The sequence below is a fragment of the Gobio gobio genome, assembly GCF_949357685.1.
Source record: "Gobio gobio genome assembly, chromosome: 21".
Taxonomy (NCBI): domain Eukaryota; kingdom Metazoa; phylum Chordata; class Actinopteri; order Cypriniformes; family Gobionidae; genus Gobio; species Gobio gobio.
Window position 1 is genome coordinate 40,685,495 of NC_137117.1, and position 23,629 is coordinate 40,709,123.

At 40.0% G+C, this 23,629-nt stretch overlaps 3 protein-coding genes across 4 annotated transcripts in view; 2 read left to right on the forward strand and 1 right to left on the reverse strand.

Moving 5' to 3' along the window:
* Positions 1–207, forward strand: part of fbxl5 (F-box and leucine-rich repeat protein 5) — a 38,759-nt gene extending 38,552 nt beyond the window's left edge. The window contains exon 11 of the mRNA XM_079801957.1: positions 1–207. This exon is cut by the window's left edge and continues 1,376 nt beyond it. The gene's annotated coding sequence lies outside the window, so the exon portion shown is untranslated.
* Positions 208–5,028: 4,821 nt separating this feature from the next.
* ftr92 (finTRIM family, member 92) lies at positions 5,029–20,496 on the reverse strand. Of its 2 annotated transcripts, none has more exons than XM_079801963.1 (6): positions 19,852–20,496; positions 13,715–13,798; positions 12,489–12,722; positions 12,005–12,164; positions 9,221–9,280; positions 5,029–5,779 (listed from the first exon to the last, which is right to left on the reverse strand). In XM_079801963.1, the coding sequence occupies exons 1-6, from the start codon at positions 20,353–20,355 to the stop codon at positions 5,178–5,180; spliced, it is 1,644 nt and encodes a 547-aa protein (XP_079658089.1). In that variant the 5' UTR covers positions 20,356–20,496; the 3' UTR covers positions 5,029–5,177. The 2 variants fall into 2 exon arrangements, with proteins under 2 accessions (XP_079658089.1, XP_079658088.1); XM_079801962.1 differs by having other exon boundaries at positions 12,489–12,743; positions 19,852–20,381.
* Positions 13,879–23,629, forward strand: part of abcg2a (ATP-binding cassette, sub-family G (WHITE), member 2a) — a 60,683-nt gene continuing 50,932 nt past the window's right edge. The window contains exon 1 of the mRNA XM_079801960.1: positions 13,879–13,952. The gene's annotated coding sequence lies outside the window, so the exon portion shown is untranslated. The remainder of the gene's footprint in view (positions 13,953–23,629) is intronic.

Genomic DNA, 23,629 nt, shown 5'->3' on the forward strand with positions numbered 1-23,629 from the left:
AATGCGGGAGTCAGATCTGATAGATCTGGAAACCACGGCAAACATAGGGAAAGCGTTTCCCAGAATTCAAGCTCTGGTTGATTCAAAGGGTTTATGAACTGTAAGTCATGGGAACATCACACTCATTAGTTTCCCAAACTTTAGATTCTGCATGATCTGTTTCTTTTGCGTTCAGTAGCTGAGCATTAAAAGCACCTTGAGATAACATTTGCCTGTGTTGAGCGTCTTTATTGAGCATTTGGTGAACCGGACAGACAGACAGATAGACAGATAGATGGACAGACAGATAGACAGATAGATGGACGGACAGACAGATAGATAGATGGACAGACAGACGGACAGATAGATAGATGGACAGACAGACGGACAGATAGATAGATAGACAGACGGACAGATAGATAGATAGATGGACAGACAGACGGACAGATAGATAGATGGACAGGCAGACGGACAGATAGATGGACGGACAGACAGATAGATGGATAGACAGACAGACGGACAGATAGACAGACAGACGGACAGATAGATGGACAGACAGATGGACAGACAGACGGACAGATAGATGGACGGACAGACAGATAGATGGATAGACAGACAGACGGACAGATAGATGGACGGACAGACAGATAGATGGATAGACAGACAGACGGACAGATAGATGGACAGACAGATAGATGGACGGACAGACAGACAGACAGATAGATGGACAGACAGATAGATGGACGGACAGATGGACAGACAGACGGACAGATAGATGGACGGACAGACAGATAGATGGATAGACAGACAGACGGACAGATAGATGGACAGACAGATAGATGGACGGACAGACAGACAGACAGATAGATGGACGGACAGACAGATAGATAGGCGGATGGACAGACAGACAGACTGATAGATGGATGGACAGACAGATAGATGGACGGACAGACAGATAGATGGACAGACAGACGGACAGATAGATAGATGGACAGACAGACGGACAGATAGATGGACGGACAGACAGATAGATGGATAGACAGACAGACGGACAGATAGATGGACAGACAGATAGATGGACGGACAGACAGACAGACAGATAGATGGACGGACAGACAGATAGATAGGCGGATGGACAGACCGACAGATGGACAGACAGACAGACAGACTGATAGATGGATGGACAGACAGATAGATGGACGGACAGATAGATAGATGGACAGACAGATAGATATATGGACAGGCAGACGGACAGACAGATAGATGGACAGACAGACAGATAGATGGACAGACAGACAGACAGATAGATAGATGGACAGACAGACAGACAGATAGATGGACAGACAGACAGACGGACAGATAGATAGATGGACAGACAGACAGATAGATGGACAGACAGATAGATATATGGACTGGCAGACGGACAGATAGATGGACACACAGACGGACAGATAGATAGATGGACAGACAGACAGATAGATAGATAGATGGACAGACAGACAGATGGACAGACAGATAGATAGATGGACAGACAGACGGACAGATAGATAGATGGACAGACAGACGGACAGATAGATAGATGGACAGACAGATAGATGGACAGATAGATAGATGGACAGACAGATAGATAGATGGACAGACAGACAGACTGATAGATGGACGGACAGACAGATAGATAGGCGGATGGACAGACAGATAGATAGATGGACAGACAGATAGACAGATGGACAGATAGATAGATGGACAGACAGATAGATAGATAGATAGATGGACAGACAGACAGACTGATAGATGGACGGACAGACAGATAGATAGGCGGATGGATAGACAGATAGATGGACGGACAGATAGATAGATGGACAGACAGATAGATATATGGACAGGCAGACGGACAGACAGATAGATGGACAGACAGACAGATAGATAGATGGACAGACAGACAGATAGATGGACAGACAGACAGACAGATAGATGGACAGACAGATAGATGGACAGACAGACGGACAGATAGATAGATGGACAGACAGACAGACAGATAGATAGATGGACAGACAGACAGATAGATGGACAGACAGATAGATATATATATGGACTGGCAGACGGACAGATAGATAGATGGACAGACAGATAGATAGATGGACAGACAGATGGATAAATGGACAGACAGACAGATAGATAGATGGACACACAGACGGACAGATAGATAGATGGACAGACAGACGGACAGATAGATAGATGGACAGACAGACGGACAGATAGATAGATGGACAGACAGATAGACAGATGGACAGATAGATAGATGGACAGACAGATAGATAGATAGATAGATAGATAGATAGATAGATAGATGGACAGATAGATAGATGGACAGACAGATAGATAGATAGATGGACAGACAGACTGATAGATGGACAGACAGACGGACAGATAGATAGATGGACAGACAGATAGATGGACAGACAGATAGATGGACAGACAGACAGATATAGATGGACAGACAGATGGACAGATAGATAGATGGACAAACAGATAGATAGATAGATGGACAGATAGATAGATGGACAGACAGATAGATGGACAGACAGACGGACAGATGGATAGATGGACAGACAGATAGATGGACGGACAGATAGATAGATGGACAGACAGATGGACAGATAGATAGATGGAAAGACAGACAGATAGATGGACAGACAGACGGACAGATAGATAGATAGATGGACAGACAGATAGATAGATGGACAGACAGATAGATGGACGGACAGATAGATAGATGGACAGACAGATAGATGGACGGACAGATGGACGGACAGACAGATAGATAGATGGACAGACAGATAGATGGACAGACAGACGGACAGATAGATAGATGGACAGACAGATAGATGGACGGACAGATGGACAGATAGATAGATGGACAGACAGACGGACAGATAGATAGATGGACAGACAGATAGATGGACAGACAGACGGACAGATAGATAGATGGACAGACAGACGGACAGATAGATAGATGGACAGACAGATAGATGGACGGACAGATGGACAGATAGATAGATGGACGGACAGATGGACAGATAGATAGATGGACAGACAGATAGATAGATGGACAGACAGACGGACAGATAGATAGATGGACAAACAGATAGATGGACGGACAGATAGATAGATGGACAGACAGATAGATGGACAGACAGACAGACAGATAGATAGATGGACAGACAGACGGACAGATAGATAGATGGACAGACAGATAGATGGACGGACAGATGGACAGACAGATAGATGGACAGACAGACGGACAGATAGATAGATGGACAGACAGATGGACAGATAGATAGATGGAAAGACAGACAGATAGATGGACAGACAGACGGACAGATAGATAGATGGACAGACAGATAGATGGACGGACAGATAGATAGATGGACAGACAGACAGATAGATGGACGGACAGACAGATAGATGGACGGACAGACAGATAGATAGATGGACAGACAGATAGATGGACGGACAGACAGATAGACGGACAGACAGATGGACAGACAGATAGATGGACAGACAGATGGACAGACGGACAGATAGATGGACAGACAGACGGACAGATAGATGGACAGATAGGTAGATGGACAGGGACAGATGGCTAGACGGACAGACAGACAGATGGACAGACAGACAGACAGATAGCTAGACAGATGGACAGACAGACGGACAGATAGATAGATGGACAGACAGATAGATATATGGACAGGCAGACGGACAGATATATGGACAGACAGACGGACAGATAGATAGATGGACAGACAGACAGACAGATAGATGGACAGACAGAGGGATAGATAGATGGACAGACAGACGGAAAGATAGATAGATGGACAGACAGACGGATAGATGGACAGACAGATAGCTAGACGGACAGACAGATGGATAGACAGATAGATAGATGGACAGACAGATAGATATATGGACAGGCAGACGGACAGATAGATGGACAGACGGACAGATAGATAGATGGACAGAGACAGACAGACAGATAGATGGACAGACGGACAGATAGATGGACAGATAGATAGATGGACAGAGACAGACAGACAGATAGATGGACAGACGGACAGATAGATGGACAGATAGATAGATGGACAGACAGACAGACAGACAGAGAGATAGATGGACAGACAGACGGATAGATGGACAGACGGACAGATAGATAGATGGACAGACGGACAGATAGATGGACAGACGGACAGATAGATAGATAGATGGACAGACAGACAGATAGATGGACAGACGGACAGATAGATAGATGGACAGACAGATAGATATATGGACAGGCAGACAGATAGATAGATGGACAGACAGACAGACAGATAGATGGACAGACAGACAGAGAGATAGATGGACAGACAGATAGATATATGGACAGACGGACAGATAGATAGATGGACAGACAGATAGATAGATGGACAGACAGACAGATGGACAGACAGATAGATATATGGACAGGCAGACGGACAGATAGATGGACAGACAGACGGACAGATAGATAGATGGACAGACAGACAGATAGATGGACAGACAGACAGATAGATGGACGGACAGACAGATAGATAGATAGATAGATAGATAGATGGACGGACAGACGGATAGATAGATAGATGGACAGACAGACAGACAGATAGATGTACGGACAGACAGATAGATGGACAGACAGATAGATAGATGGACAGACAGACAGATAGATGTACGGACAGATAGATGGACGGACAGACAGACAGACAGATAGATGGACAGACAGATAGATGGACAGACAGACGGACAGATAGATAGATGGACAGACGGACAGATAGATGGACAGACAGACGGACAGATAGATAGATGGACAGACGGACAGATAGATGGACAGACGGACAGATAGATAGATGGACAGACGGACAGATAGATAGATGGACAGACGGACAGATAGATAGATGGACAGACGGACAGACAGATGGACGGAGGACGGACAGATGGACAAAAAAAATTCAAAACATACAGCAGAGCTGAACTGGTTTAATATAACTCTGTATTTGTCTGAAAGAAGAAAGTAATTTACACCTCGGAATGCTTGAGTAAATCATGGGGTCATTTTCATTTTTTGGGTGAACTATCCCTTTAATAAACATCATTGTCTACTCAGGACTGCTGGCGTCTCTCTCTCCTCATCTGTGATTCTTGCTTCTCTTGGCAGTTTTCCTGTGTCTTTGCTTTATACTTGTCTTGGGTCTTTCAACTACTTTCAGTTCAGCAAATTTAGCAGTTGATCCCTGAAAGAGCCCAAATCCCGGGTAAAGGGGTTGAGTGAACCGGGTCTGGACTCTGTGTAGGGGGATCATGGAGTCCGAGACGCTGTAGAAGGACAGAAGGCCGGCCCGGTGGTCCAGATACACCCCGATCCGGTGGGACAGGGGGACTCTGACCTCCACCTCCTCGTTATCGTGCACCAGGGCATATCTGAATATGGAGCAGTCCAGACTCCAGGATTGGCTGTTGTACCCAAACCCGCTGTGGTCGTCTTGGCCCGTTCTGCAGATGTCCTTGTAGGACAGGGCGATATCGGCCCCGTAATGCCCGGTCCAGACGACCTCCCAGTAGCAGCGGCCCATCAGACCTTCCCTGCTCAGCACCTGCGCCCACCACTGGAACCGGTCCTGGTGTTCTGGGTAAGACTGGGGCTCAGTGCTGCAGTCCACAGCCCGGTTCTGCTCCGTCAACCGGAGGTTCCTGTGGGCCGTGTTTGGGTCCAGACTCAAGGCAACCTGAACTGGTGGCAGATGAGAAACAAGGTGAAGATGTAAAGACTTGGATCTCCCTCATGAGGTAAGTACATCGCCCGACTCGGGAGGGCATTTATATTTCTCCAGGTTGTCCAACACATTAAATTGTGTTTAGAAGGGATGTCCATGGGAACCTGGGAAATATAAATGCCCTCCCGAGCCGTGTGTCCTGGTAAGTGCCCTTAACTTCGTATCATATTTTTAACCCCTTAACTGTCACCCCCCTTTTTGAGAATACACAAGAAAATGCACTATCCAAACTTAAAGCTACACTGTGTAACTTTTTTAGTTTATTCTTAGCTAAAAACACTTAGTTCTTTCAAAAAATATATGTGCTCATTAATGTATATTTACTTCTTTCAAGTAATAAAGTATTCTCGTAAGTTTATAATATGCCATTGAAAATACATACGGGTGAGGGTTCGAATGGCGGTCGCCATGTTGCCCCTCCATCTTGCAAGTACATTAGCCAAAGAGGGACATACCCGTAAATTCAAGCTTCGCCTTTGGCGTTTTAACACGCGATGGCACCGTGTCGAATGTGGACGAGGACGAACTGGAAGCCATATTAATCTTGGACTAAATCGGCCACCGTAGGAGTTAAAATGAAATCAGAATTGAGAGGAACAGAAACTAATATTCACTGGATGGTCATATACCTTTTCACCACTAGATGGGGGAAAATATCACACAGTGTAGCTTTAAAGAATGCTTTGGATTATAGACCTAAGTTTGGTCTTGTTTTAAAGCAGAAGTGAAAGCAAGAATATGAAAGTGTGAAAAAGTTATGGAAGTTAAAATTTTCTGTAAATTAAAAATACTGCACTAATTATTTTTTATTTCATATAAAATATATATTTTACAAAAAAAATTTTAATCTAAATTTACTATAAAATCAAAGCCATATGTCTAACCAAGTTGTGTTCCAAATTTGAAGTTGACATCACAAAAATTGAAGTTCCCATGAGATTTTGTTTAGGGCGCTGTACCAAAAACAGCCACCGGTTGTCATTCAAATTCCATTGATTGTTTATTGATGCATTTTCCTGTAAATTTCTGTCCAAATATCGCAAAAAAGTCACCAAATATGGACCCTTGAGACTCAGACCTTTCCGACGATATGCGTTTTGTCAAGATTGGAAAAGATTTTTATTATAAAGTCGTTAAATTAATTTTTGAAATATGAAACATGATGGCGCCCACTAGGGGGAGGAGCCCACTAGAATAATTAAGAGTACTGTTTCCATGGTAACACAATGTACGATTTCGAAACAGTTTTCACAGGATGAATTTTGAGTTTGTAATCTTTCAAATGATACCTAACTTATGATAATTACTAAACCTCTTTAGTTCCTGCTAAATTGTGACATGGCGTGCCTTTTCACTTGCCCATTAATCTAGTGTTGATGGTCATTGCAAAAACTCATGCAGATCGGCTGAGGATGGGAACCGATGATGGTGAATTTTAATTTTACTGTAACTGTAACCATAGCCGCGAGGGAGATGTTTGACAGGACGATAGTGGCAAGATCACTTTTGTTGTAACTAAAGAACAAGTATGCACAGCCTGTTTGGTTTACCTGTTTAGCCTACACGTTATTAACGTGCGTTTTGTCCGACTCCTAGTGGGCGTCCTCGACGCATGATTTACCATATAAGCGCGTGTTCTTAACGTGCGCTCTGGGGTCACGGAAAACTGAAACGCGAATTTTTTAAATAGCAAATCACGCGTCGAGGACGTGCGCTTTGAAGCGTCAAATGCTGTCAAATCGCAGGCTGTCAATGCGCAATCAGACGCCCGCACAAGCGTATATGAACACTTTGGCTTGCCACCGGTGCGCCCACTCGCGATATTCCATTATTTTCCAAAATTCCATTATGGAATCTTATGAGGGCGCCTACTCTAGCCTGTTAGTCCTCTAAAATGTTATATAATATTGAGGAAATAAAGAAATGATTTAGAAACGCACAACAGCAGCTACATATAGAATATATATATATATATATATATAAATATTTTTCGCTTTGGCGCCCCCAAGGTGTAGCGCATACCCACTTTTTGCGCCACTGGTCCAAGTCACCGGACTAATCTTCTCGGTACTTCAACAGTGGTACTACAGCAGGGATGGGCAATTCCAGTCCTCGAGGGCCACTGTCAATCCAACCCTGATAAAACTCACCTGCCTGTGGCCTTCTAGTAATCCTGAAGACATTGATTAGCTGGTTCAGGTGTGTTTGATTAGGGGTCGGAGCTAAACTCAGCAGGACAGTGGCCCTCGAGGACTGGAATTGCCCCCCCCTGTACTACAGCAACAGGTCTGGGGGGAAATTGCTCCGGGTAATTTCGGTGGAAAAGGGGCTTTAGTATGTAAGACAGAACTTGGGGTGAGTTTACACTTGGCATGTTAAGGCTGAAAAGAACACGGACCAAAGTCATGTGAACGAACCAAAAACAGGACAGGATGTCATAAGGTGCGACCCTAAAAAGGACAGAATGCTCAAGCATACCTGTCTCTTCTTGTCATAGCTGTAATGTTGCCCATTAGAGTTCAGTACAGGCGTCAGAACCGCGTCTCCTCGCAGCAGATCTTGGTTTTTGTGTGTGTGTGTAGTCTTGCATAGAGGACGACTTTAAAACTCCTGAAGTGTTTCCAGTTAAGTGTGCCTTATACATCTGACGTTCAGCCAAGTTCTCAGCTGGTTAAAATGCCATCATATGTAGGCTACGCACATACATCAAGCGCGTTTATCCCAGCACACAGCATTGTTTTGGATGGTCGTTAAGTTCCAACGCAAAATATTTGTAATAAAATCCAACCAATCAGGTTGTGAACATATCCCTACGCCTTTAGGTTTGGTATCTTTAGGTTCGGTGTTAAAATGCCAATGTGAATGCTAAGCGGACCAGGGCTAAAATGTTTTTAGGAACAAGCGAACCGAACTACAAGTGTGAACACACCCTTAAACTTCGGTAATTAATCAAGGACTAAGGAAGGGATGGGCAACGTCGGTCCTGTAGAATTGAACTCCATCCCTATTCAAACACACCTTAACAAGCCAATCAATGCCTTTAGGATTACTAAGGCTAAACGCAGGTGTGTTGGAGCTAATCTCCGCAGGATACCGGACCATCCATGGACTAAGGGAGGAGTGATTGTTCCCACCAATCCAGCTCAGCGCATATCCCGACTTCCAGCCAATTTCATTGGTTAAGGTAAGAGTGTAGGGAGGGTCAGGAGTTAGGATTTGTTGTAGCATTGTGTAGGCAATCAGACCTGTGATTGACTTGACCAATGAATTCTTTACAATCGGCTGAGCTGAACTGGTTTGGGGAGGGGGGAAATCACACCTAAGGAATAGGGAGGTAATTTGCCTTTCATTGGGGAAGTTTTGGTTCTTTTTAAATGTAAGCAAAAGGAATGACTTACACTGTAGAAAGTCCTCCCTCGTTTTGGGTTCTAGCGGCAGTAGGATCTTCTCCGCAGTCACTAGAGAGAGAATGGATTGGTTATTTGGAAATATGCAGACTTTCACAAGGGGGGGCATGTAGGATTTTGTGAAGTACCATGTTATGCTGCGTTCACACCAAACGCGATTAGAGCGTCAAAATCGCATCTAGTTGGACACTTGAACATTTTGAATCCATCCTCAGCGAATTGGACACACGTATAAATCGAGCATTTGAGGCGAAATAGATCCAGGAGGCGGTCCAGGAGAAATTGGTGAGCGCGGGGCACAACCTAACGCGGGGTTAGTTGTAACACGCATGTTTTAACCCTTTCCACACATGCCAGAATGAACTCAGTGTATTTACTGGTTGCCATATCAACATTATTTAGAGAAAATATTGCGCCAAAATTAAACAATCTGTGGAAGATATTACTGAACTTGTATTTAACCAGAGCAAAGGTAAATTTCTTACTTAAGTTTAGTTTTCATCTCTGTTTTTTTGTGTTTATTTAAAATAAGACAAATCCGATATTATTGTAATCTTATATTTCTTATTTAACAGCTGAGATGTTCTTTAATGCTGATCTAACAGCAGAAGACACAAGCTAAGATTTAAATCCCAGTTGCGCAGATGCGTTAAAATGAGCCCCTATTAGAAATATGCCATTATATTCTAAACTTTTATGAATTATTTAGCGAAACCATGAGAAAAGGGTGAATAATGTCTTAGAGTTAATTTTCAGAAATGCTTAATTATTATTATGTTTTTAAATATGCTGTTTAGCTGTTTTAGCGATGTGTTTGTTGTCAAACTCAAAAATGCGAATATTTTTAATGATTAAAAAATGCCTTTATTTTATTTTAAAAAGTTAATAATTGTATTTTGTTGACAAAATATTTGAGTTTTTCTTGTATATTTTTTTGATTATATCAGATAACATTTTAAGCTGTTATTTGGTCATGTTACAATGTACCCCACCTATGGGGCATGTTGTCACATTTCACTTCCATTCTTTCGGGGTAAATCAAGAAAAAAGTATACACTGTATTAATGAAACAAAACCACATAATTGTACTAGACGTGTGCAATTAATGTGGGAAAAAATAAATACTCTAAACCCCAAGTGGATTTACACAAACTGAGAAAGTCAAAAAGCGTTAGGTTGTGCCCCGCTCTGTCATAAAACACAACTCTGCCTCTTTTCATTTTCATTAAAAATATATATTAAACATGAATAGCCACACAAATGTGGCCCAGGCAACTCTTACATTATCTTCACTGCATGTATATTTAAATTTCCTTAAAAAATAAAGTTATGAAACTTCTCTTTGCCCTCAGTCAAAACGATTTGGCAAGCAACAAAATATACTATGATGCTAGATTCATGACACCAAAGATGGGCCGTTAGATCTAGACAAGACGAATTATATCTGATGTTTAACCCCTACAGGACGGCAGAAGGACTGGCTGAGGAAAGGCTGCTCTCGCCGGGGTTAATGAGCGCTGAGCAACTCCAAAAACGCAATATATATATTTTTTTAAATAGGCGCTCTCTTTATAAATAAACCACAGACTTGAGCTTTAAACAACTACATTCTCACCTGAAAAAGTCTTAAAACTACTATTAGTATTTTTAAATTATGCAGGGTTTCTCATCACGTCACTTCACCATGTGACAGCAGCGAGCAGGCTCCTGATTGGTTAACGCGGCGCGAATTGACGGCAAAGTAAAAAAATTTAAACTCAGGCGTCAGACGCGAATTAGCTTCAAACGCGTGAATGCACAAAAAGCACCACTCGCGCAAGACGCTCAATTCGCGTCAAATTTGCGTCATTTGCGCGAACTGGGCGCACGAATGAGGCGGAATCGCGTCCATCGCACCGCAGGACTTTCATTCGCGCGTCAACATGCCTTTCCGCTGACTTAACATTGAAATCACTCACTCCAGACGCTCTATTCGCGTTTGGTGTGAACGCGGCATTAGGCATGACCAACTGTCCCTGCAGAGTTGAGCCCCTCAAGCACACCTGCCTGCAGTGTTTCAGGTGTGTTTGATAAGGGATGGAGCTAAAGTCTGGAGGACGGTGGCCCCCAAGAGCTAGACTAGCCCATCACTGCACTAAGGGGACATGGAAAAGATATGAGATGAGAGGAAATATTACATTTTTAAATGCTTTTGCATTCCCCTGAGAAACTCTTGAGGTCCCTCACAAAACAGTTGCATTTCCCTGAGAAACTTTGTGTTGGGGAACTGGGGAATGCATATGCAATGAAATATAATTTTTCCTTTGGATTCCATGAGTATAGATTGCATGGAGAACTACTCTCTTAAAAAATAAAGGTTCCAAAAGGGGGGTTTTGTAGTAATGCAATAGGACAATTTGGGGTTCCCCAGAAGAACCTTTCTGTTAAGAGTTTAAGCATCCAACAATCTGAAGAACCTTTTGTGCAATGGGAATGTTTCAGGGATAGTTCTTCATGGATCTATTGACGCCAAATCGAAACCTTTAGTTTTTAAGACTGTAGTATACCCTTGACTTCAGCCCACCCAACTGTACCAACTGTTCAGATAAAGATGCCGAAATCCACCAATTATTAGGTCAGTGACTGGCTGCCATGCAACTTCTGGGAGTACTTGTTGCTTTTGGATTGGAAATTTTGTCCACAGCGATCTAGTAGTAGTAGCCCCATACTTTGACTACTACTAGATCCTTTTAAACCTCTTTGGTGTGGACCAAATTTGTAATCATAAAACATTACCTGCTGAGAATACCCTGGTCATTTCCAGTCTCCAAATGTCCTCTATTTGTGCTGTTAATGAGGAGAGGGACTTGATCACTTCTCCGAAAGAGAACTGTGGGTTAGTAGTTAGGCTGGGAAAGTCAGTACACTGAGAAGTCGGCCAGCGAGATTGGACCTCCTACGAGATTTGGAGATAATCAGGAGTAAGGGTGCTACAGCAGATTTGGATCATTTTTATCCTAAGCGTCTTGCAAAGGAATCAAATCTCTGATCACTGAGTCACTACGTCAACCCAAGTCCTCATTGGCCGAAAGACTTACCAGTTGTTGATCATGTATAATACATGCTTCATTTCACGCAATTCTGGTTCTGGAGGGCCAACGTCCTGCAGAGTTTAGCTCTGGCGTAGAAGATTGTGGTAATCCTCGATTGGTTCAGGTGAATTTAATTGGGGTTGGAGCTAAACTTTGCAGGATGTTGGCCCTCCCAGAGCACCTGTTACCTGGAGGAAATGGATGTGATCCTCAGTATGTGAAAGCTCCTCCAGCTCGGACTGTTTCCTCCTCAGCTTTGAGATCTCCTGTTCCAGACCTTCCGAATGTCCCTGAATTCGGCCCAACTCCGCGTTCATCTGAGTTTGGACCAGCGCAGTCATCTCCGCGTGGCTTCTCCGTATAAAGCCAAGCAGTTCGGTAAAGATCCGGTTGCCTTCTTCCTCTGTGGCTAGACCCAGGTTCTGTTGGTGGACATGACAGATCTACGTAAAGGATTAGTTCACTTTTAAGTAAACTTTTGCTGATAATTTCCTCACCCCCATGTCATCCAAGATGTCCATGTCTTTCTTTCTGCAGTCGAAAATAAATTAAGGTTTTGGATGAAAACAGTCCAGGGTTTTTCTCCATATAATGGACTTCAATGGGCTCCAAACGGTTCAAGGTCCAATTGGCAGTTTCAGTGCAGCTTCAAAGGGCTTTAAACTACACCAGATGATGAATAAGGGTCTTGTCTAGCCAAACCATCAGTTTCTGTGAGAAACCGAGCAGTATTTATGCTATTATTTTACCTCTTTTCAGACAAACGTGATCATCTCTGAGCTCAGCCATAACTTCCGTTAAGTGAGGTCAAAATACGAGCGTGGTCATAGATATATCGATCGCAGATGCCTCATTCTATTAATCCGTACAAGCGCTAATGAGGCATCTATGTATACATCTATGACCACGCTCGTATTTTGACCTCACTTAGCGGAAGTTATGGCAGAGCTCAGAGACGATCGCGTTCGTCTGATAAGAGATAAAATAATAGCATAAATACTGCTGGGTTTCTCTCAGAAACTGATGGTTTGGCTTGATAAGACCCTTATTCATCATCTGGTGTCGTTTAAAGCCCTTTGAAGCTGCATTGAAACTGTCATTTGGACCTTGAACCGTTTGGAGCCCATTGAAGTCCATTATATGGACTAAAACCCTGGACTGTTTTCATCCAAAACCTTAATTTCTTTTCGACTGTAGAAAGAAAGACATGGACATCTTGGATGACATGGGGGTGAGTAAATTATCAGCAAAAGTTTATTTAAAAGTGAACTAATCCTTTAAGCATTTTTTTGGTTGTAACTTGTGTCCCATCTTCCATTGTTCATGGTTCAACTCACTTTGGGAAGTCAATGGCTTATAGTTTCTGCCTATTAATCTGAGGTAAAATAAACTTTTAAATGAGCCATGAACTTACCCTGAGGGCACCTGCAGCCTTTTGGATTTCCTTCAGCTCAGTCTCTCGACCCATAACCATCTGCTTGGACTTTTCCAGCTGCCTCTGGAAACCATTGGACAACAAGACTTCTCAATCAGCTCCCTCGGTTGTGCATTGGTGTATAGTGTACACTAATTGGTGCACTGGTAAGGACCCTGGCTCACTACACATTGGGACATTGATGAATCTTCCCAGCGACATGTCAACGTCATTACTGGTATGTCTGAACAATCGCAGAACTGATATATTTCTGACATTATTTGTAAATTACTAATAAATGATACCTGCATTATATGCAGTACCTGTCTATCAATGTATACGTTTATGATGAAGTATGATTAAAAAACAGTTTTTATCACATTTTTGACACTGTTTTGACCATTTCAGCGCACTGGAAGGATTTTGCGATTGAGACGGTCCTTAAAATGGCCTGGTCAACTCAAAAGAATTAATTTGTTTGAGTAGGGTAAACTTAAATTAAACAAATTAGTTCTAGTATTAAGAACTTTTTTCGTTAGAGTTTACAAAACTGACCAATTTTTACGTGATCATAATTATCCGATGTTTTGAGTTTTACGAACTTGTTTCTTTAAATTTAAACTAACTTAAATTTAACTGAAACTGCGCTGGGATTTCTATTTCCCAGCATGCTTTGCCACAACACTCGAAAGGGAGGATAAATGTTCAAATTCTGTGCCAAATACACTCATTCAGGATTCAAACAAGTTTCGGAAAGTTTTCTTTTTTGAGCATCGCCCTGTATGATGTCATAAAGGGCGGAATTCCTTTTATGGGCACTTCTCCCGGATGAGCACACACACACACACACATCACCCAGAGCGAGAGCAAGAGCGTGTCCATCAATGAGCTTGGTTCGGATTACGGGAACGGTCGGCGGCGCAGGCATTGTGTTTTTAGACATGAGATCAACAATGTCACTAAAGAAGTGTGTGTGTGTGTGTGGGAAAGATCACCTTTTTCAGCTTCACAAATAAACCAGAGTTAAGGGAACAGTGGATGCAGTTTGTGTTTCCGGAGTTCTGCAAGTGTCTGTGTTTGTTCCCGGTCATGAGTGGAAACTGCATCAAATGTGTGTGTTTTGTTGGCAATCGGCGCATAAGTGCATATTTGTGTGTGTGTGTGTGTGTGTGTCTTTAGCTCCACCCACTGCACGCCTCCACGGACTCGGCTGTTTTCAGAAAGAATCGGTACAGTGTATCTGTCTTTTATAAATATGATAAACTAAAGACTCTTGGGAGATATGAAGGAACAACACTACTCTATAGATACTCAAGATTAACACGAGAAGCTGTGTTAAGTACACTTTAATGTTAAGGTGGAGATTTAGTAGTGTTCAATGTTTTGCTATGCTAGTTTAGAGGAGTTTCTGTTATGTTGGGTTTTTGGGGAAGGGTTTACCGATTGCCATCATTTAGTTTGAGAACAGATGAATGTTAAAGTCCCACTGAAGGGCCTTGAAACGCGCAGAATTATTCAATGTGTTGACAATTTCAACTGAAACATGAGGACAGGACGGGACATATTTACACCAAATCATTCCCTATCCCCATTGTTTAGTTGCCTTGATAAGAAGTTTTAAGTTTAAAAGATTACCTGCTACTCATTAGATGAACTAACGTTTTTTAAGTTGACTTTATGTTGAGCAAATGATTTGTCAACTTAAAAAATTGAATGCGATAAGTTGACGTTTTTTTTTTAAATTAGCGCAACTTTTTTTACAGTGTAGATTTAGAATCAAACCCTTTTGGGACGGTAATTGTTTCTCGTGGGGTCGTAAGGTATTGTCATCATTGTCAGGGGCTAGTCAGGGATTTTATTGCCGTCTGAATCCAAAATGTCAGTGTTTTTCTCCCACCACCTGCATAAAAATCTCCGGCTGAATTACCTACTGTTTATAGACAAACACCAAGCTCGTGTGGTGATTTTTAATTGCCTTGCGAATCTACATCTCCTAAGGTTTCAAGGTTTCAAAATTCACTGTTTATATCCTTTTTGACCCCTGCGGAGCAGCGTACAGTTGCGCTTCGATGTCATTTGAATGCATTTTAAAGATCTAGCCTACACTTTTATTACTAAAATGCTGGCGAGTATTTACAAGAGCAATATATTTAATCCCCGCTCAAAACATAAAAAGAAGAAAAACACGTGAACACTTGAAATGGGCCGTTATTATTATATCTGTCAGCATTATGTTTATAAGAGGCTCATTTCCATGTGGAATAAAATTACATCCTTTATTTTTGAGATAAAACACAAGACAGAAAACCATTTTAACTATAATGCGCGTCTATATATCTTCCTATTTTTAAACGGATTTAAATAATTCAATAATAATCAGGATATTATTTTCCTATATTAAATTAAATATGCATTTATGCTAATTATACCAAGCATATGGCATTTTATTTACAGCATATAATCATGTTATTGAGCACGTGAGCATCGTTCCCGATCACAAAACTCGTGAATAAATCACATCTGAACGCACAAGTTTATCACATTTATTTTTATGGACGTCCACATGAGAAACAGTTACTGTCTGAATAGGGCTTTAGCCTTTATTGTCATTGCTTATATACAACATAATTCCAGAGACTGCTCAGCGGTGCTACAACACACACGCACTCAGGTGCAGCAGGTAAGACAGGAAAGTGCAGTAAGAGGTAACAAACAGATACTGCACTGTTCACAGTAATTGTTCATATATAAATATTGCATAAGTTTAGTTTAGGGACTGGATGGTGACCGGGGTGTGAAGAGTCCTTAAAGGTGCAGTGTGTAATATTCATGAGGATCTATTGACAGTATAATACACATAATGATGTTTCCAGTGGAGTATAAAGACCTTACATAATGAGCCGTTATGTTTTTATTACCTCAGAATGAGCCGTTTCTATCTACACACACCACGGGTACAGTGAAGCCGCCATTTTTCACCATGTTTCTACGGTAGCCCTAAACGGACAAACTTCTCTACAGAGCGCTAGTCACTCTCTGCTGTCTCACGCGACGATATCTTTGTCCTGTGTTGGCCACCGTAGCTTCTCAATGTGCTTTGAAAGGGAGGTGTGAGCGTGATTGCAATTCACAACCTCACCACTAGATGCCGCTAAAACTTACACACTGCACCTTTAAATGTGATATTACTTACTGATTAGTTCAGCTTGTTTCCATGTTAGTTACTAATAGTAGCTGAAGTGTTAATGTAGTACTACTCATTAGTCCGGACCATTATTTTAAACCAATTCATTATTAGGGGCCAAGCACCGAAGGTGCGGAGGCACCTATTGTAATCGTTAGATTTCTTCTTATTATTATTATTATTCTGCCATTGTAGCCACCTACTGGTCCGGAGATACGAAAAATGGCTATTTTTGCTTATAACTTCTGAACCGTTTGTCCAAAAATCATAAATTCTCCTTAGATTCGGGACGTCATGCAGAGTCAACTGATATCCAATTTTACCATAGCGGGTGGCCATTTTGGCTGTCGGCCATTTTGAATTATGTGCTAAAATGCTGTATTTTATGAACACATGAACGGATTGTTATGAAACTCGGTATGGGTCATCAGCTCGATGCCCTGAAGGAGCCTGAGAAGTTTCGAAACAGCGCCACCTAGTGGATTGTTTTTTTTCAAATGCTTATAACTTTGGGTGAGATTGACTTATTTTCATGAGAGTAACTTTTTTCGTCTCCTGAATCCTTGCCGAGTCCAACGATACCAGACTTGCCAGGTTTTGGCGTATGGTTTGTGCAGCGTTGTAATTTAGCGCTTAAAAAACGTTAGCTGATATCTTCGAAACCGCTAGTCCGATCGAGACGAAACCAGCGCCAGAAGTTCGGAAAAATAGGTCGATAGCTACACATTATTGCCCAAATGTCAAAATATTGATAGTGAGGGATAGTCAAATCCAATCAAAGTCAGATGTCAGTCATTTTTTACGTGTTTTTTCATATAAATGTCTATAACTCCAAAATTGACACACACGTATGGGCTCACTCCGAGGACACATAAAAAATGGTGGGATTGTGCCTCTTGGTGGCGCTATAATAGAACAAAACATGAAATTCCCATCGACTACAATGCAGTATTATGATGATAAAAATTCTAGGCCTGTGTTTTAATAACCCTCTGGCGTAGCATTACGAAACTCGGGATGTGTCTTTGGGACCATGCCCTGAAAGTACTCAAAGTTTTGAAGCAGCGCCACCTTTTGGGCAAAATTTAAAAAAATGCTAAAAACATTTGAGTAAATTAGCTTATTGTAATAAAACTGGTTATAATAGATTCCTTGGCTCATGCCGAGAACATAGATACCAAATTTTGCCATATTCGGCCTAGCTTCCTGTCCTCCATCTTGTAATTTGCTAAAAAAAATATTTTTCAAACTCTTCCTAGACCGTTTTTCACCAAAATCGAATCGTATCATCTTCAGACTGTGCCGACAAAAAATGATGGATTTTGCGTTGCTAGATGAAACCGTTTTCGTATATGGCAGCGACGGAGTTGAAGCATGATGCCAAAATGACTCTTGAGGCTGTATCTCTGCAATGCTTTGACATATTGACACCAAACTTTGCATGTCATTTTCACCTCACTCTGACCACACCACATCAATTTTGTAACTGCGCTACCTATTGGTCAAAAATGATAAACCATTAAATCATATTATTAGTGACTCTTTATATGATATTTCAGCCATTTTGCCTAAAATCATCTTAAACTGTATAATTGCTCATTGTTGCAGTTGGTCTGACGCTCTCAGCCACGTTGACATGTCTTGTCATCTTATTTGCGCGGTATACACTCACCTAAAGGATTATTAGGAACACCTGTTCAATTTCTCATTAATGTAATTATCTAATCAACCAATCACATAGCAGTTGCTTCAGTGCATTTAGGGGTGTGGTCCTGGTCAAGACAATCTCCTGAACTCCAAACTGAATGTCAGAATGGGAAAGAAAGGTGATTTAAGCAATTTTGAGCGTGGCATGGTTGTTGGTGCCAGACGGGCCGGTCTGAGTATTTCACAATCTGCTCAGTTACTGGGATTTTCACGCACAACCATTTCTAGGGTTTACAAAGAATGGTGTGAAAAGGGAAAAACATCCAGTATGCGGCAGTCCTGTGGGCGAAAATGCCTTGTTGATGCTAGAGGTCAGAGGAGAATGGGCCGACTGATTCAAGCTGATAGAAGAGCAACTTTGACTGAAATAACCACTCGTTACAACCGAGGTATGCAGCAAAGCATTTGTGAAGCCACAACATGCACAACCTTGAGGTGGATGGGCTACAACAGCAGAAGACCCCACCGGGTACCACTCATCTCCACTACAAATAGGAAAAAGAGGCTACAATTTGCACCAGCTCACCAAAATTGGACAATTGGAAATGTTGCCTGGTCTGATGAGTCTGGATTTCTGTTGAGACATTCAGATGGTAGAGTCAGAATTTGGCGTAAACAGAATGAGAACATGGATCCATCATGCCTTGTTACCACTGTGCAGGCTGGTGGTGGTGGTGTAATGGTGCGGGGGATGTTTTCTTGGCACACTTTAGGCCTCTTAGTGCCTACCTGAGCATTGTTTCTGACCATGTCCATCCCTTTATGACCCCCATGTCCCCATCCTCTGATGGCTACTTCCAGCAGGATAATGCCCCGTCACAAAGCTCCAATCATTTCAAAATGGTTTCTTGAACATGACAATGAGTTCACTGTACTAAAATGGCCCCCACAGTCACCAGATCTCAACCCAATAGAGCATCTTTGGGATGTGGTGGAACGGGAGCTTCGTGCCCTGGATGTGCATCCCACAAATCTCCATCAACTGCAAGATGCTATCCTATCAATATGGGCCAACATTTCTAAAGAATGCTTTCAGCACCTTGTTGAATCAATGCCATGTAGAATTAAACAGTTCTGAAGGCGAAAGGGGGTCAAACACAGTATTAGTGTGTGTTCCTAATAATCCTTTAGGTGAGTGTACAGCTATATTTAATCATTACACATTTGTTCTGAAGAGTCGTGGATGTTTGTAGACCCAAACAAGTTCACCCAAAGTTAAAAACTTGGACTCAAAGTGACCTGATACCTGTGTGTCTGCTCGTTCTGTGGCGGCTGAGACCATGTCGTGTCCTTTGTGGGTCGAGTCCAGCATGCAAAGACAGCAGATGCACTGGCGGTCAGTGCGGCAGTAAACCTCCAGGAGCTTGTGATGGTCGCGGCACATCTTACCCTGGAGCTCTCCGGTGGGCTGCACCAGTGTGTGTGCTTTCCCCGCGCTCAGGTCGTTGTGCATCTGGAGGTGTGTGTCACAGTAAGACGCCAAACACACCAGACAAGTCCTGACGGCTTTCCCAGCGCAGGAGTCGCACTCCACGTCCTCATTCTCATTCTCAAGTCCTGTCCTCTCCAGCTGCTCTGCGACCCAAACCACGGGTTCCTCCGGGTCTGTCCCGCACCGAGGGCAGGTGCTTTCATTCACGTCCTGGAGGCAAACCGAGCACACGAGTGGAGCCTTCTCATCTGCCATTTGCATGGAGGACAGGGAGCTCTGTGTTAAAGGGAAAAAAGACTTTCGTTTTCTTTTCCTCATTCGTGTGCTGGATGTGGGTGGGACTCTCTAATGTGTGTGTGTGTGATAAAGAGAGACACGACTGAGCAATGCTCTATAATGTCAAACCCAAACAGAGACAGACGGTTGCGTGCCTGTGTGGTTAGATAAACAATCCAGAATAACCAGCTAGGACACGAGGGATAGCGTGAGGTTATTTAAAACACATAGTTTCAGTGTGTGTGCGTGCGTGCATACAGAGCAGAGGTGAGTTAGGGTTAGGGTGATTGTAAACTCTTGTTTTGTCATTGGTTTTATAGTGGTTTTCTCCCAGTACTGAGTGATTGTGTGATAAGGTTTAGCTACAGTATGTGGGCAGAGTCCAGATGCTGTGAACTTGTCAAACACACGCTTGTATAACACGTCAAGAGAGACAATAAAACCCAAATAGGAAGAGCCAAATATGGAGTGTTTCATAATTTCATTTGTTTTGTTTTATAATTTCTTTTGTTCTGTTTGAGGAATGGCATGATTCATTGTTACATGTTATTTCTCTGACTTAGCAGTTTAAGATCTGTATTAATATTAATTTTTTTTTTTTAATTTCCTTATATGTAGACTATATAATGCTGATCTGTATATTATTAATATAGATGTGTATGCGGAGGCAGTATAAAGCAGAAGTAGCCGAAATAAAAGGACAACTTTTATTTCTAACATCAAGACACTGTAAAAAAAAAAAACGTAGATTAATTACAATCAACTTGGATATTTAAGTTAATTGAATCGTGTATAACTTCTAAAAAATGAGTTTAATCGTGTATAACTTTTGTATAGCTTATCAAAAATGAGTTGAATCGCATAACTTATAAAAAATGAGTTGAGAATTGAATCGTGTATAACTTATAAAAAATGAGTTGAATCTTGTATAACTTCTAAAAAATGCATTGAATCTATAACTTCGAAAAAATTATTGAATCTTGTATTACTTCTAAAAAATGAGTTGAATCTTGTATAACTTCTAAAAAATGTGTTGAATTGTGTATAACTTCTAAAAAATGCGTTGAATCTATAACTTCGAAAAAAAGAATTGAATCTTGTATAACTTCAAAAAAATTAGTTGAATCTTGTATAACTTCTAAAAAATGCGTTGAATCTATAACTTCGAAAAAAAGAATTGAATCTTGTATAACTTCTAAAAAATGCGTTGAATCTATAACTTCTAAAAAATGCGTTGAATCTAGTATAACTTATAAAAAAATGCGTTGAATCTAGTATAACTTATAAAAAAATGCGTTGAATCTTGTATAACTTCTAAAAAATGAGTTGAATCTATTATAACTTCTAAAAAATGCGTTGAATCTAGTATAACTTCTAAAAAATGCGTTGAATCTAGTATAACTTATAAAAAAATGCGTTGAATCTAGTATAACTTCTAAAAAATGAGTTGAATCTTGTATAACTTTTGTATAACTTATCAAAAATGAGTTGAATCGCATAACTTATAAAAAATGAGTTGAGAATTGAATCGTGTATAACTTATAAAAAATGAGTTGAATCTTGTATAACTTCTAAAAAATGCATTGAATCTATAACTTCGAAAAAATTATTGAATCTTGTATTACTTCTAAAAAATGAGTTGAATCTTGTATAACTTCTAAAAAATGTGTTGAATTGTGTATAACTTCTAAAAAATGCGTTGAATCTATAACTTCGGAAAAAAAAAATTTGAATCTTGTATAACTTCGAAAAAATGCGTTGAATCTATAACTTCGAAAAAAAGAATTGAATCTTGTATAACTTCTAAAAAATGCGTTGAATCTATAACTTCTAAAAAATTAATTGAATCTTGTATAACATAAAAAAATGAGTTGAATCTTGAAGAATTTATAAAAATTTAGTTGAATCGTGTATAACTTCTAAAAAATGAGTTGAAACTTGAATAATTTATAAAAAATTAGTTGAACCGTGTATAACTTATACAAATGAGTTGAATCTTGTATAACTTATAAAAAATTTGTTGAATCTTCTATAACTTAAAAAAATTTATTGAATCTTGTATAACTTATAACAAATGAATCGAATCTTGTATAACTTAAAAAATTAGTTGAATTTTGTATAACTTAAAAAATGAATTGAATCTTGTATAACTTATACAAAATTATTGGAATCTTGTATAATTTATAAAAAATTTAAATGAATTGAATCTTGTATAACTTATAAAAAATGATTGGAATCTTGAATAATTTATAAAAAATGAGTTGAATCTTGAATAATTTATTAAAAAAAGTAGTTGAATCTTGAATAATTTATAAAAAAAAATGAGTTGAGCCATGTATAACTTATAAAAATGAGTTGAATCTATAACTTCTAAAAAATTAATTGAATCTTCTATAACTTAAAAAATGAATTGAATCTTGTATAACTTAAAAAAGGAATTGAATCTTGAATAATTTATAAAAAATGAGTTGAATCTTGAATAATTTATAAAAAATTAATGGAATCTGGTATAACTTATAAAAAATTGAGTTGAATCTTGAATAATTTATAAAAAAAATGATTGAATCTTGTATAACTTAAAAAAGGAATTGAATCTTGAATAATTTATAAAAAATTAGTTGAATCTTGAGTAATTTATAAAAAATTAATGGAATCTTATATAACTTATAAAAAATTGAGTTGAATCTTGAATAATTTATAAAAAATGAGTTGAATCTTGAATAATTTATACAAAAATTATTGAATCTTGTATAACTTAAAAAAGGAATTGAATCTTGAATAATTTATAAAAAATGAGTTGAATCTTGAATATTTTTAAAAAAATGAATGAAATCTTGTATAACTTATAAAAAATTTAGTTGAATCTTGAATAATTTATAAAAAATTAGTTGAATCTTGAATAATTTATAAAAAAAATTATTGAATCTTGTATGATTTATAGAAAACGAGTTGAATCTTGTATTTTAAAAAATGCTGAAAACTGCAAAAAATGCTTTTATTATGTAGTATTTTTATCTGGTTTCCAAGCAAAATGATCTGCCAATGGGGTATAAATAATCTTAGATAATAAATAATCTTAAAAATAAGATTTCAAACAGGAACAAAATTATTTTTCTTATCCCATTGGCAGATAATTTTGCAAAAACTCACTTAATTCTGGTTAATTTGGCCCCCAGAAAACAAAACAAAAATATCTTATGTCATTTTACTTATTTAGTTTATTTGTGTTTTTGTTTTCTTTTTTTTTTTTAATTTTTTTGATATTTGGTCGTTTTTAGAAATGTTTTTGCAGTGTGAGTTAAAGCGATGTACAAAC

Excerpts from the sequence above, each read along its gene's own strand:
- ftr92 (XM_079801962.1), bottom strand. The coding sequence starts at position 20,355 with ATGAGGAAAAGAAAACGAAAGTCTTTTTTCCCTTTAACACAGAGCTCC. Across the intron at positions 12,744-13,714 it reads AGGCTGCAGGTGCCCTCAGG|ATCTGTCATGTCCACCAACA; the intron begins GTAAGTTCATGG and ends TCCTTTACGTAG. Across the intron at positions 12,165-12,488 it reads ATCACATCCATTTCCTCCAG|GAGGTCCAATCTCGCTGGCC; the intron begins GTAACAGGTGCT and ends CAAATCTCGTAG.